Genomic DNA, 12,626 nt, shown 5'->3' with positions numbered 1-12,626 from the left:
CGCCCGGACAGCCTGGAAATATCCGTACGGAGCACCGGCTTTGTCAATAGGCAGCTAATCTCGACAACTGCTGCCCATTTAGTACCGTCTCCACGACGGACCAACCAGCTGTGCAAGGGTGGTTCAGCTCTCCTCGATCGATGCCGCCGTCTCTCTCATCTGGACGGCACGCATCTAGATCTTTCTCCCCCATCAATTCCCCCACCTTGGTCCCGATCGCCCTGTGGTGTCGTCGGGTACCTGTCCCCTGATGAGGTCCCCCACACAAGTCGTTGGCCCCAGGTGGGAATAGGGCTGCGCAAATTGTCTCGGAAAGTAATTTGCTTTTCGGTGGCCGCGACGCCCTAGAACCCTGAGTCACGGGCCTGACGTTTGAGGTAACCGTTGGACTAATGTCTCATCCGTTGGTGCGGAAAGGGGTCGAGTTTGAGGATGTAACGACACGACCCTTGGGTTCAGGGCACTTGTCAAATTGAAGTGTAGGGGGGGATGTTGTAATTGTGACGAGAGGATGGAAAACAGGGCGAAATTAGCGGTTGATGGGTTGTTTTGCATCCATCCCGTCCAGGTCAAGTGTGGCTGGCGTAGTTGCCTTGACTCCAGCGGCAGGAGCTGCAGGGAGGCCAGAGCTGCAGCATCTATCCGATTCGGCAGTCGCTCCTGCCCTTTTGGCCAGCATCTTCCCTGTCCTCTCCCTCGACATGAATGTATTGCTTTTTGCCTTTGTTACTATTTCCAAGCACCAGGAATTGAGACTTCTTGGGCACCAGTGACAACCAGCTAATGCATGTCTAGGTATGCAGGTTGTCGGCCTCGAGGTCTTATCACATTCGAAGAGGACTGTGCGTGATAGCGCCTGCCTGTTTTACATTGGTTGGAGGGTTGATCGTCGGTCAAGTCACAGTCACAGACAACCTCCATCACGAGGGAGGATGTTGCTGATATCACAGACCCATTGAGCAGTCATATTCTGATGGCCTCAGATGTTGGAACCATATCATGATTTGGGAGCATCTACTCCGTGCTGCCTCCGCTAGGCATAGTATGCGTCCTGCAGCTTCTGAGCCTCTGTGGACACACCACCCTTCTCTGCATGTTCTCCTCTGATATGCTCACGGCCCTCCCAGAGCTTCTCCCTCTCCAGTAGGATCTCGTCCGCCCATGCCTTGCCAGCCTCGGTACGCAGCTTACGCGCAACTCCCATGAATTCGCCGAGGTCTCGCTGACCTTTACCATCCTTCTCGTACTCGACAGCCTGCAGCAAGAGGTCGATCTTGTCAATATCCTGCGCAAACTGGGCCTCTGGAGTCTCAGCAGCCTCGAACTCGTGCCATAGTTCTCGTAGCTCAGAGGTATGAGGCCCGCCCCATCTAGTAGCAATGTACTCGATGGTGGCCGTTTCCCTTCTGGCTTTCTCGGTTTTGGACACTCCACTGAACGGAGTGATGTCGCCCACGACTGATTCAGCAACGTCGTGAACCATACACATCTTCATACACTTGACCTGGTCGAGACCCTGAGGAGCGAACATGGCTATCATACCCATTCTATATGAATGGTCTGCAACCGACTCGGGGCTGTTGGTGGTTCAGGACTAGTTGCGCATCCCATGCTGAACTGGACTCACTTGATTCCATGTCTCTTCCATCCCTCTCGCTTTGTCGTCTTGAGACCCCCTAGAAGATGAAATAGGGAGATTGGCGAATTGGACCCTTGAACCAAGTCATTGCCAGCCAAGGCCTTTTCAACCGTCCATGGCTCAGCGGCGTCTGGGCTACTTGTTAGCGCTGATATGTCTAGACAGGAACAAAGGTACCTGGACTGGTTGATATATCCGCTGGGGCTGTTTCTGGCATCTTGTCTTGAAAGTTGATGAGGTCTGATGGGTTGGGTGATGTCTGGATAACTCTTCGATTCTCAGCTCATGCATGCAGCAAAACTTCCCCGCTTCGGCTAATCTCGGTCCGTATACATAACGACAATCATGCCCGTCTTGAGGAAATGAACGCTGCTAGCATGGGACCGAGATAATTGGGGGCTGTTGATAGGTATTTAGAGATCCTTCGCGAATGACTGTGCGGTGATGCTCGGGGCGAAAACTATGGCTAGACTGTTATCCTCCTCTTTGACTACGTTTTCGTAGAGAACAGTATAGACTATTACTATTTAATAGACATCAGTAACCATCAAAGGCAATACACGTGGCATCTTAACTTGAAGTAGGGCCTTCCCTGAAGCGTTGAAAGTGCGAGTTATCACTCAGGCTCAGAGGGAGGATTTTCTGCTTTACATATAGGGTAGTCACTAAATAGTTAGGAAGAGTAACTTGGACACTTAAACTAAAATTCTTTGAGTCTATAACTAGGAAGTGAGCGCATTCCTACCGCGTGAGTCCAATGGAGGCCCTGGCAACTATTGCCTCCGAAGAGACAATGCTATGTAACTGTACTCGAGGCTGTATTAAATCGGGTGAAAAGACTAGAGCATGGGACTAAAAATACTCTTGGTATATGCATGCAGAAGGCTAAAGCCCAACCCATTTCTTCCCAGTTTCCCACTCGACAGATCAACCACCAGGTGAGATGTCAAACCAGAGGATCGCCTTTTGTAAGCCGAAGTGAGATTTAAACATTCATGAATGGTACTCAGGGATTATTGAGCTAGAAGAAATTGGGATTTGAGCAAGTAATATATGAATGAAACCTTCTAAATTCTCGGCTCCCCATGGGCTCCTGGCCACCTTGATGTCGCCATTGAATTGTTCGACCAATCCGAACTGCTTACGGCAGAAGATCTGGATAACTAGCCCTAGACGTATATGTAGCAAATGTGGAACTTGACATAGCTTAATTCGACCTCCTGGTCGAGTGTTCTCAGAGCGGCGAGCCAAGTGACGAGGTACATAGCAGGGTCAGTTGGCCGATATCTCAACGAGAGGACCGATTCACAAAAATTCCAAGATTGTGTAGGTATAGAATGACTTTAGACATCTTTAAGTCAGATCGACCAGATCCTGTATCAAGTGCCTCCCTTGTAGGACCGCACTATAATGACCGCCACCTCGTGGATCTAAGCCATGGGCGTCAAATGGGTCCTCGTAGATGGCATGAGCCCTGAATGAGAGGATCTCGAAGAGAATGAACATCGATATTTTATGGATCCAATGTTTAATAACACAAAGTTATGGAGTGTTACTGTTTGCGCAGAGTGATTGATGAGCGTAGACTTCAAGTACACACGCTTGACAAGCCATCTTACCATGCGCCAACACAAATTGCCTGTATTCTACGAAATGATATCAAAGATCATGTACCGAGTTTGCCATGCTTGATGATCGGCAAGGAGAGTAAACTGCAATCTTGAGGTGGATAACGATGTTGACACCGACCCCAGTGATGCAGTCAAGCTCTCTGTGTAGAGTCACGGAGCCCCTCCCTCGATTGAAGCAACAATATGTCTAGATCAGCTGAGATTTCCAAGAATGAACCGCCAGGGTTCAATCATGGCCTGTTCCTGGTCGCCGACTGCCGGCGTCAACAACACCAACTCCCGAGGAGCTCCATCCAGCGGTGAGCCGTGTGTAATTAACCTGCCTTTTCGGGGAATGGTTTCAAACTCACTTATTCAAAGCAGCCTCAACATCGAGATTTGAGCAGGATATCATTCAACCTTTTTATCACGGGCATCCTGGCTCGATAGGTTGGAGGCTATCAATCCCACCGCTCCGGGCCCCAGCACCCCCACTTCATGCTTGCGTGGAGACGTGTCAATTGATTGATTGCTTCTCTGACTTTCCATGACTTCCATGGATGTTGGCCAAGTTTAGCTTGACTCGTGCTTGTCAGGCAAATCCACGTGGCATTTGTTTAAGGTCGGTTCGGGAAAGTCATCAAATTTCAACGAAGCAGGCGTTCCCGAGAGTCATGGGCTCAGCTCGGTTCTCACCGAAACCGCCACTTTGAGAATTCGAATAGTTGCTATTCTCTACTATTGACAAATCAAAGGAGAAATTTGCTCGGCTCGGTCCAGGAACCCGAACGCTATTCTCCGGAAATGCGGTACCTGTTGTACGGAATCGACAAGAGGCGGCGTTCATGCGGCGTAATCCGCCGCAAGTTGCCGTTTCGGTTTCACTCCCACCCGCCATCGACCACGGATCTAGAGCTTCCGGAACCGCCTGATTGTACTCTACCGGCGGGCATATACGGGAGAATGACATCCATTGTCTCTGTGCCTGAGGCCGACTAGCGTTGCCGCTGATAATCTAATCTGATCCTCTCTGCCTGCGTCTGCAGAGGATGACAAATACTTGCCCGATACAGGACCCTCCTTACGTCTCTCGGCGCCGACTTGCAGCCGAGCCTCTCTTCCGCCACCGGCCGACGGCGACGTCAGGTCAGGTCGTGAAGAATTATGGTAGTCTTTCATAGCAGATATCACGCTGGGATAGATGAGGCTCCAAACGGGCAATATTCCAAATACATCATTCCAAATACATCCCTGGAGGACCCCTGCGTCAAGACCGTCTCCAGCAGGGTCGACTATCAAGGTCCCCCCGTCCCTCAACACCAAAGACAGCGCAGCGCAGCGAGCGTGGCCAGCGCCGGTTCCACTTGGGCCGCGTCGCCCGCGCTTCGGTCAAAGGCCCACAAGGCCTCACTGACCTCATCGCCGACCCCTCTTGCGCCAATGCCGTCTATGATTGTGTGGACTTCTCTCCGCCTCTCCGATTGCTCTCCGAAGGGGCAAACAGCGGGGAGGCAACACGGACAATTGGGGAGGGCAGGAGGGGCTGAGGGGCAGGAGCGCCCGGTGGGTGCCCGGCATTAGAAAGATTTCCGTCACGAAAGGAGCGAACCGTCACCGACCATCTATCTATATATCTTGTGCATATTTCTTCAACCTCTCGGCTCTTATCTTTCCTTCCTCTCTCAAACTTGATACCCCTCACAACTCTCACTTCTCTCTAATCACCACCAATCTACCAACCAACACCAACAACACAGCCAAAATGACTGAGCTCAAGGCCGGCGACAACTTCCCCGAGGGTGTCTTCTTCAGCTACATCCCTCCCACCCCTGAGATCTCCAAGTTCTCTACTTGCGGTACTCCCGTTCCCTACAACGCCAGCCAGGGTACGTGACTCTTCTCGAGCTTCTCACCGCATCTTCACATGCTGACTTTTGACTGCAGAGTTCAAGGACAAGAAGGTCGTCCTCGTCTCCATCCCCGGTGCTTTCACCCCCACCTGCTCCGGCTCCCACATTCCTTCCTACACCGAGCACATCGACAAGATCAAGGCCAAGGGTGTTGACCAGGTCATCGTTGTTGCTTTCAACGATGCCTTTGTCATGAACGGCTGGGCCAAGGCCAACGGCGTCACCGACGACAGCATTGTATGTTCCATGCCCCAGAATGACCTCTATCAAGATGCCTGATCCTAACATTCGCCTAGCTCTTCATGTCCGACAAGGATGCCAAGTTCTCCCGCAGCATTGGCTGGAACTTCGATGAGCGAACTGGCCGCTTCGCCATCATCATTGACCACGGCAAGGTCACCTACGCCTCCAAGGACGACCACCCCCAGAGCATTGAGACCTCCGGTGCTCTCGGTGTCCTGGCCCAGCTGTAATTGAGTTGCGGTACAAAAGTCTCCCAAAAATAATAGACTAGATATGAGCATGAGACACGATAGAATCTAAACATCACTCCCACGAAGGAGCATTTGAGCACAATTTTTGCCTCACATATTGCTTGCGTGAAACCATGATCTTGTGTCATAAGCATGTGTGTCGTAGCTCTCTAATGAGCAACATGATGATACCCTCATTTGACGCCGTGAGTTGTTGACCTAGCCACCCCATGACGAGCAAGCACACCTTCTTGGTCACGGCACAAACTGGAGATGCTCTTTTGACCATTTGCACCGATATGGCATTGCTCAACTATCAATGCACCCTATGGCATTCCATGCTCCCGAGATTGTAGAAGAACCGGCCGGACAAAGACACAAGAACCACGGACTCCACTCTCCCATTTTCATTCATCCTCCCTATTTGCCATCTTAACGGGTTCGCGCCTGAACCTTGGGGGCAGCGCCCTTGGCACCCTGCTTGCTGACTTGTCGGCCGGCCTGACCCTTAGAGGCGGCGAGCTTAGCCTTCTCAGCCTTCTTGGCGGCAGCGTCGGCCTGCTTCTTCTCCTTGCTCTCCTTGATGGCCTGGGCGCGGGCAGCGGAGCGGGCCTCGGGTCGGATGTTGCGCTTCTCCTTGATCACATCGAGGGAGGCACCGACAATGCCTCGCTGGGACTTGACGGCACGGCGGGTTCGCTTCTTGGCAACCTCCTGTAGTATGTGTCAGTCCTGTCACTGGATATCGGAAGGGGAGAGGGGACGGGTGAGCGCGCAGCGCTTCGTTCACAGCACTCCCTCTGCTTGGTTGATGCGTACCTCAGAGATACCCTTGCGGTGCTGTCGGCGGTAGAGGACGGTCCAGGCGATACGGCGGGGGTTCTTTCGTTGCAGGAAGAGGGACTCCGACTTGCCGTTCTGGAATCGGAAGATCTTGCTGTCGCCGCGGACGTAGAGCTTACCCTGTGATGCGATGACCCGTTAGCCTCCATGTTCTCATCACAGACGTAACCAAACTGAGCTCCTCCCATCCCCATGATGCGATCCCGTCATGCTCCTTCAGCAGCAACCCAGAACTTCGCATTTCGATAATCGGACCGGGGGACGGGGAGGGCAATGGAATTGGCGTACCTTGCCAGGGTAGATTCTCTCGCCGGAGAAGGTGTCGTCGTAGGTTCGCATCTTGTCGCTGGTGTGCTTCCTAAGGGGGGCGACAAGGTGTTTTGTGTGGTTGGACCGTGGGGGATTGGGCGATGGGCAAAAAGTAAGAGGTTCGTGATCCGGCGCAACCTGGAATTTCTCGAGTTGTGTGCACACTGACTAAGCGACCTAGGGCAGGCGATGCGCTAAATGACGCCGCGCATCACGTGCACCTGCGCGAGGTCACCCTGACCTCAACTCCACCAAGACGGGGGTTAGTTTCGTCCAATCGAGAGACTTGTCGGCCAACGACCATCGAATTACACGGATCACCTTGCTTCAAATTCCTGAAATTATTCTTGTTTCATTTTTGGTTACTTGGATCCTCTCGAGGTATCGTGGGCATGTCTAGATGACCTCTCAGCCAGATCTGATCGCGCAAGCCGTGCTGCAGCAATTTGGCAAGCTCCCTGCGAAAAGGAAACCCACTGTTCGTGACAATGGCCTTCATGAGTGGGTGCCGTTGAGCGGCATCGTTGCCGAACGGGATGGCATCCTGACCTGCCTGGCTCTAGCGTAAGCGAGCCCTATCTGCCACCCGTGATCCAGCACATTCTAAGTAGTCTCGTAGAACAGGCATGAAGTGCCTTCCAGCGTCGAAAGTAGCAGAGTCCAATGGTGTAGGCATTCATGACTGGCATGCCGAAATACTGGCCATAAGGACCTTTAATCGGTTCTTGCTCGATGAGTGTAAGAGCCTCCTCGACAAGGATGACGGCTCTAGTATCCTGCGTAGGACGCAGAGAACCACAACCAAGGAGGGCGACATGTCATTGAAGCCATTCGAGATTAAAGATGACGTAAAGCTTCATATGTATTGTTCAGAAGCACCATGTAAGTCGCTAAAACTACTGGCAGTGTGTATGTGGTTGACGAGTTCAGGTGGTGATGCCAGTATGGAGCTCACGATGGCTGCTCAAGAAGATGCTTCACCATGGCCAACTCCAGTTGCAACAGAACCTAACTCAGCTGACGAGAAATGTCTGCCAGGACGAGCTTACTTTTCTCAACTCGGCGTTGTCCGTCGAAAGCCAGCTCGAGGAGATGCACCTCCCACCCTGTCCAAGTCCTGCTCTGATAAACTCTCCCTCAAGCAGTGTACTTCACTCCTCTCATCTCTGACCTCTCTTTTCATCGACCTGTCAAACGCATACATCCACAGCATCATATTACCGAAATCGCAGTATTCTGCTTCGGGATGCCGGCGTGCCTTCTCAGCAAAAGGTAGAATGAGCCCTCTCGCTGGTAGACAGTGGCAGGGAGAGTATGCATTCAGAGAGTTTGAGGCCATTACAACAGAACTGGAGTTTGAGTTTTCAAAAAGAGAAGTGTCAGCTCGAGCTATGAAGATTTCTGCCAGCAATCTTGCCGCTGCATGGTCAGACTCAGGTGTGGAGGAGACCATCATCGGTGGTGTGATTCAAGGTCGGAAGCCCTTCAACACAAAAGGAGCAAGCCATATGTCTAGACGAAGAATGTGGGAGACAGCAAGAGAGCTTTCAAGGAGTCTCGAGAATGCAGGCTACGCATCCATCCACTTGGGAAACGGTACATATCATGACCTGAAGGAGGGTCCATTGCTTGCCCATAGGAGACAGGCAAAGCAGGAGGCTCGCCAGATAGCCTTGACAGGGTGGACGAGAAACGACGGAGGGTCAGGTTTCCAACTAGAAGAGCGTAGTCATGATTGTCATCATTAGAGATTGGTATTTCTCCCGATGTAAGTCGTATTTTTTTTCTTGTACAGATCAATCAACCTCAGCCAGCCGGGATACAGCCGCTCCACCGCGACATTCTCACAAGCCGTGACCTTTTGTGTACCGACTCCCAGTTTTCCTGACGCAGAAGACGCCTTGGGAGCTCTGTGACGACCCTCCTCCTATGGATTCCCAGGTGCAAAACATAACCCACCTCGCGGGATAACCTAGCCAGCCTCTTGACCGAACATGCCCACGATTTCACCAGCCCGTCGCATTGATGGAATTGAGCAACTTTACTCGACCTTGCTCTCGAAGTTCTCACCCTCGACGAGGTCGGGGATGTCGTCCTCGTCCTCACCCTTCTCCTTCTGCATGTTCTGGTAGCTCTCGGCGAGCTTGCGGAGGGAGGCGAGCGAGTCGGGGCCGAGCTGGTTAAGGATGCCGGGGACGAGCTCGGTCAGCTCCTTGTCCTCACCGTTGCCGTAGATGGCGAAGGTGTTGGAGGTGACGGCGGCGTGGACTGTTGGAGGGGACCCATGTCAGTATTTAAACGAAAACACCAAGACCCCGCGCACACGACATGACCAGAGTGGGATGACTAACCCTTGGGGGCAGCAAAGTGAATGACGTTGCCGTCAGACTTGAACATGTTGACCTCCTCAATGGCCTGGATGGGCTGAGTGTTCAGCTTCTTGAGGGTCTGCTGAAGCTTCCTGTCGTCGGCGCCGGAGCGGGCGGGCGCACGCTTGACCTTTCTTCGGGGAGTGCCCTTTCCACTATATCACCAGGTTAGCTGCGATGGTCGGAGGCGGCGGGGGAAACGTCGAAGTGCGCAAAAACATACCCTGTGTCGCGAGTTAGCATCTGAGTCTCCCCTCGTGCAAGACCAAAAAAAAAATTGGCAGAAATTCACGTACCAGTTCGGGCTCCCAGGCCAAGCTTCTTGAGGCGCTCTTGGACGTCGGACATGATGGGCGAATTTCGATGCGGGGGATCGGGGGAGACTCGATCGAAACTGCAGCAATGCTCGTCAGCTGAGACGGATTCGGACGGGAAAAATCGAGTGTTGTAGGCAAAGATGCCCGGGGAAGCGTGCGGGCGCGGGTTGGGCGGCGTACCGGTGAGATAGGCGTGGGTATTGAGCTGTTTGTCGCCGTCGGCTTCGAACGGTGGTGATGGATCAAAGTAGATTTTGTGCGTGCCAAGAGTTTTCGCCTGTGGAACTACCATTTCGCCGAGGGAAGGAGGGGGCTCTCTCGCTGTGTGTGACCCGCCCTCCACTTTCCACTTGCGCCATTGACTGATGCCCGTGACGTTGTAGGCCTGGCTCGTGGGGTAAAGCCGCACAGCACAGGGCATGCTCCTAGCTCTCCACTCTGTGACCTGGGATGATATATCCATGATTGTTGTCGTGTTGTTTCGCATAATAAAGAACCGTTTGTCGAGGCACAGCAAATATATCGTTTGTTTTACACAAATAACAATGCCTAGATAGGTAGGTACCTAGGTAAGTACCAGTGTTGCGTACTATCTCACCCTGCAAACGACTCTAAGGCCTCAGCATAGCATAGATATCAGTCAGTGCAATAGTTCAACAAACAACTACCAACAGTCAGTCTTATTGATCGAGAGAAGTTGGCTATGTTTTCCAGTCGTCAGAAACTCCAATTGCTTTACATAGGTGTTCATACCGTCCACCATGACCGCCGTTCCCCCAGCTGTTGTACACGAGTAGCCTTCCATCATGCCAATACTCTTACAAGCACTCGATGGGTATCCAAAGTTGCCCTTTCACTCCGACTCATTTTATTTCGAATCCAGACCAGCTTCCCGTCTCATCTCTTCGCGTCGGGCATCAGTTTCTTGCTGTGACGCCTTGGCCGCTGCAGCCGCGGCCTTCTTCTTTCGCTCTTCCTCCTCCTTCACCACTATCCAGACTGATAAGGAGGTCAATATATGTCGTCAATCCTCAAACAAGACACACTCACTGGGCTTGTCCGACTTGGAGTACTCCTTCAATCGTGTCACAAAGTCGTCAAACTCTTGCTGTCGCTCCTCCCGGTTCTCCAAGCTCTTCTTTCGTAGTTCGGGGTTATATCTCGACCGTAGCTCCTCTTCGGTGGGAGTCAACCACATGGTAAAGGCAGGTCCGCCGACAGCGACCACAGCGCCACTTGTCAATCCGTCAGTTCCGGCTCAACCAACCGCTCCATTGCCATCGACTTACCCCAACATGACCTTTGTCCAGAACCACCACCTCGACGACGGCTTTTTCGGTGCCATGGCGATTTCTGCAGAAGCTGCAGTTACTCCAATTCGGTGAAGTTGTCGTAAAAGTGCGCAATGGCGGGCGGGATGAACTCTGCTTCAGTGCCACTTCTTCCAATGATGATTTTCACGATTCTGCATCCGTCATTGATTTGGCAGTATGCTCTTCATTGGTAGAGCATCAGATCGGGCAGGCGGTCAATGTTCGGAGGTGGTCTTGTCCCGACTCCGACATCAACCTCTACGCCACTTAGTCTCAGCCACACCGAGGCTCGCAGTCACTGAAGCAAGCTGTGAGCAACATCAATGAGCAGGCCAGTGACAAATGAAACACTGCAAGCTGACATCGCTGGCTGCCGGAAACAATTGTAGCACCGGATGATATCTGATACAATGGGATTGTTTGTCAATTGGCTCCCTCTGAGCCACAATCTGGCGGCAGGCGGTAAACAAGTTGCACAAGCGCCCAACGGATGGCCACGCGTGTGGCTTGGCCTCTGTTTCAACCGTCCACACAATGGAATTTACCTGTCGTGCAAAACATGCCGTCGTGAGGTGGCAAGACCCATCTTCCCAATCCAGACGCTTCGCAGCCTCTGACTGGTCGAAGCTTGTGGTCAGCTCGGAGGCCTGCCTGACGTATAGCGTCTCGAGAGACCATCGGGCGGATTGAATATCCCGGCAATGTCAGATATACGAGCCAGTCTGTCGATGTCATGGACCCATTCACCTCGACTGCTTTCTCACGTGAAGGCCACAGCCATGGTCATCAAGGCTCGATGAGGCCTCTTCTGACGTCGAAATGGTGGTAAGCCAGATTCGGTTTGACAACCAGACCCGCATGGCCGCGCTCGACAAGTGCCGCAATGTCTCTGATCCCGCGGCGGCTGGGTCAGATATCCTCCGAAGGTGTCCGCAAAGCCTTTCATCGGAGACACCACGGAAAGCGTTCGTCGATGAGGCACGGAGTCTTGGCTGGCTCCACAGATGATGTTATGCGAGGAGCCGCGCCTGGGGCCGCTGGGGTCGATCGACCACGGAGAAGCGGCTTTGAATGATCTGGCTCATCATTTCGTTTCGACCCGGAGAGCCAGCCTCCTCTACTGGAGCTGTTTCGCATGACTTTCTGTCAAGTTCGATGGCTGGATCCCATACGTCAAAGGAGGCAAGCTTAACCAAGATGAAGCTGGGTTCATGGCAATCTGATACACGGCAATGCTTTGCCTGGTGCAGAGGGCTCTGACGCACCCCAGCGCATAATGATCAGGGTAGCAGCAGGAAAAAACAATAGATGAAGTACTACGTATCCATGGGCATCAAAGGGTTTGATGAAATGATCTCCTGTGCAAGAGCCGATCAAAGCTAACATTTGATGGTCAGGGGCTGGATTGAGCCACAGACAGCCATGCACCCGCTGGCGGTTGAGAGCCAAGCCGGCAGCGGCGTAGCGCCCCGTCATTGGAGCCACTGGAATGGGTAGGTCAGTGACGAATCTCGTGATACGGCACCATTGGACCAGTATGGCTTGGGTTAGCCATGAACGGGTTCGCGGTGGTGGTAATGAGAGAGCTGGATGGGCCGATGTGAGTCGGTGAAGAGAGCTCCTTTCGGCCACGACACGTAAGGTCTGGAGGACCTCAATTTTCGTAAATCGCATTCTTATGACCTTCGTAAAGAGCTTCGCTTCGTGAATACGCGAAGAGCTAGCTAGAGATGGATGATGAGGAAGCCCCTCGGTCTCGCTTCTAGGGTGCCCGACCCCTCTAGCCCCTCCAACTGGGCTTCAAGTTAAGGCAAGGTACCGCCCGCCAAGTGCTGCACGGCTT

The 12,626-nt window shown here is 52.7% G+C and overlaps 5 protein-coding genes across 5 annotated transcripts; 1 reads left to right on the top strand and 4 right to left on the bottom strand.

The window, feature by feature from the left end:
• Positions 1-1,033: 1,033 nt before the first annotated feature.
• LRP88_05056 (HD domain-containing protein) lies at positions 1,034-1,856 on the bottom strand (the record flags this gene model as incomplete). Its single annotated transcript, XM_083241620.1, has 3 exons — positions 1,034-1,577; positions 1,628-1,769; positions 1,817-1,856. 3 exons carry the CDS (start codon positions 1,854-1,856, stop codon positions 1,034-1,036), a joined length of 726 nt encoding a protein of 241 aa, XP_083102768.1.
• A 3,155-nt stretch (positions 1,857-5,011) lies between these two features.
• Positions 5,012-5,632, top strand: LRP88_05055 (Redoxin; the record flags this gene model as incomplete). The annotated part of the gene is made up of 3 exons (XM_083241619.1): positions 5,012-5,135; positions 5,194-5,396; positions 5,456-5,632. The coding sequence occupies 3 exons, from the start codon at positions 5,012-5,014 to the stop codon at positions 5,630-5,632; spliced, it is 504 nt and encodes a 167-aa protein (XP_083102767.1).
• A 432-nt stretch (positions 5,633-6,064) lies between these two features.
• On the bottom strand, positions 6,065-6,814 carry LRP88_05054 (60S ribosomal protein eL24; the record flags this gene model as incomplete). Its single annotated transcript, XM_083241618.1, has 3 exons — positions 6,065-6,346; positions 6,452-6,595; positions 6,764-6,814. 3 exons carry the CDS (start codon positions 6,812-6,814, stop codon positions 6,065-6,067), a joined length of 477 nt encoding a protein of 158 aa, XP_083102766.1.
• A 2,011-nt stretch (positions 6,815-8,825) lies between these two features.
• On the bottom strand, positions 8,826-9,501 carry LRP88_05053 (NAC domain-containing protein; the record flags this gene model as incomplete). The annotated part of the gene is made up of 3 exons (XM_083241617.1): positions 8,826-9,052; positions 9,136-9,308; positions 9,446-9,501. The coding sequence occupies 3 exons, from the start codon at positions 9,499-9,501 to the stop codon at positions 8,826-8,828; spliced, it is 456 nt and encodes a 151-aa protein (XP_083102765.1).
• An 837-nt stretch (positions 9,502-10,338) lies between these two features.
• Positions 10,339-10,815, bottom strand: LRP88_05052 (CBP4-domain-containing protein; the record flags this gene model as incomplete). The annotated part of the gene is made up of 3 exons (XM_083241616.1): positions 10,339-10,469; positions 10,521-10,705; positions 10,760-10,815. 3 exons carry the CDS (start codon positions 10,813-10,815, stop codon positions 10,339-10,341), a joined length of 372 nt encoding a protein of 123 aa, XP_083102764.1.
• Positions 10,816-12,626: the final 1,811 nt, after the last annotated feature.

The sequence above is a fragment of the Fusarium phalaenopsidis genome (assembly GCF_050370095.1).
Source record: "Fusarium phalaenopsidis strain FUZ10S chromosome Unknown contig_32292, whole genome shotgun sequence".
NCBI classification, from domain to species: Eukaryota; Fungi; Ascomycota; class Sordariomycetes; order Hypocreales; family Nectriaceae; genus Fusarium; species Fusarium phalaenopsidis.
Note: the sequence above shows the minus strand (reverse complement) of the source record. Positions and strands in the feature narration are given on the sequence as shown.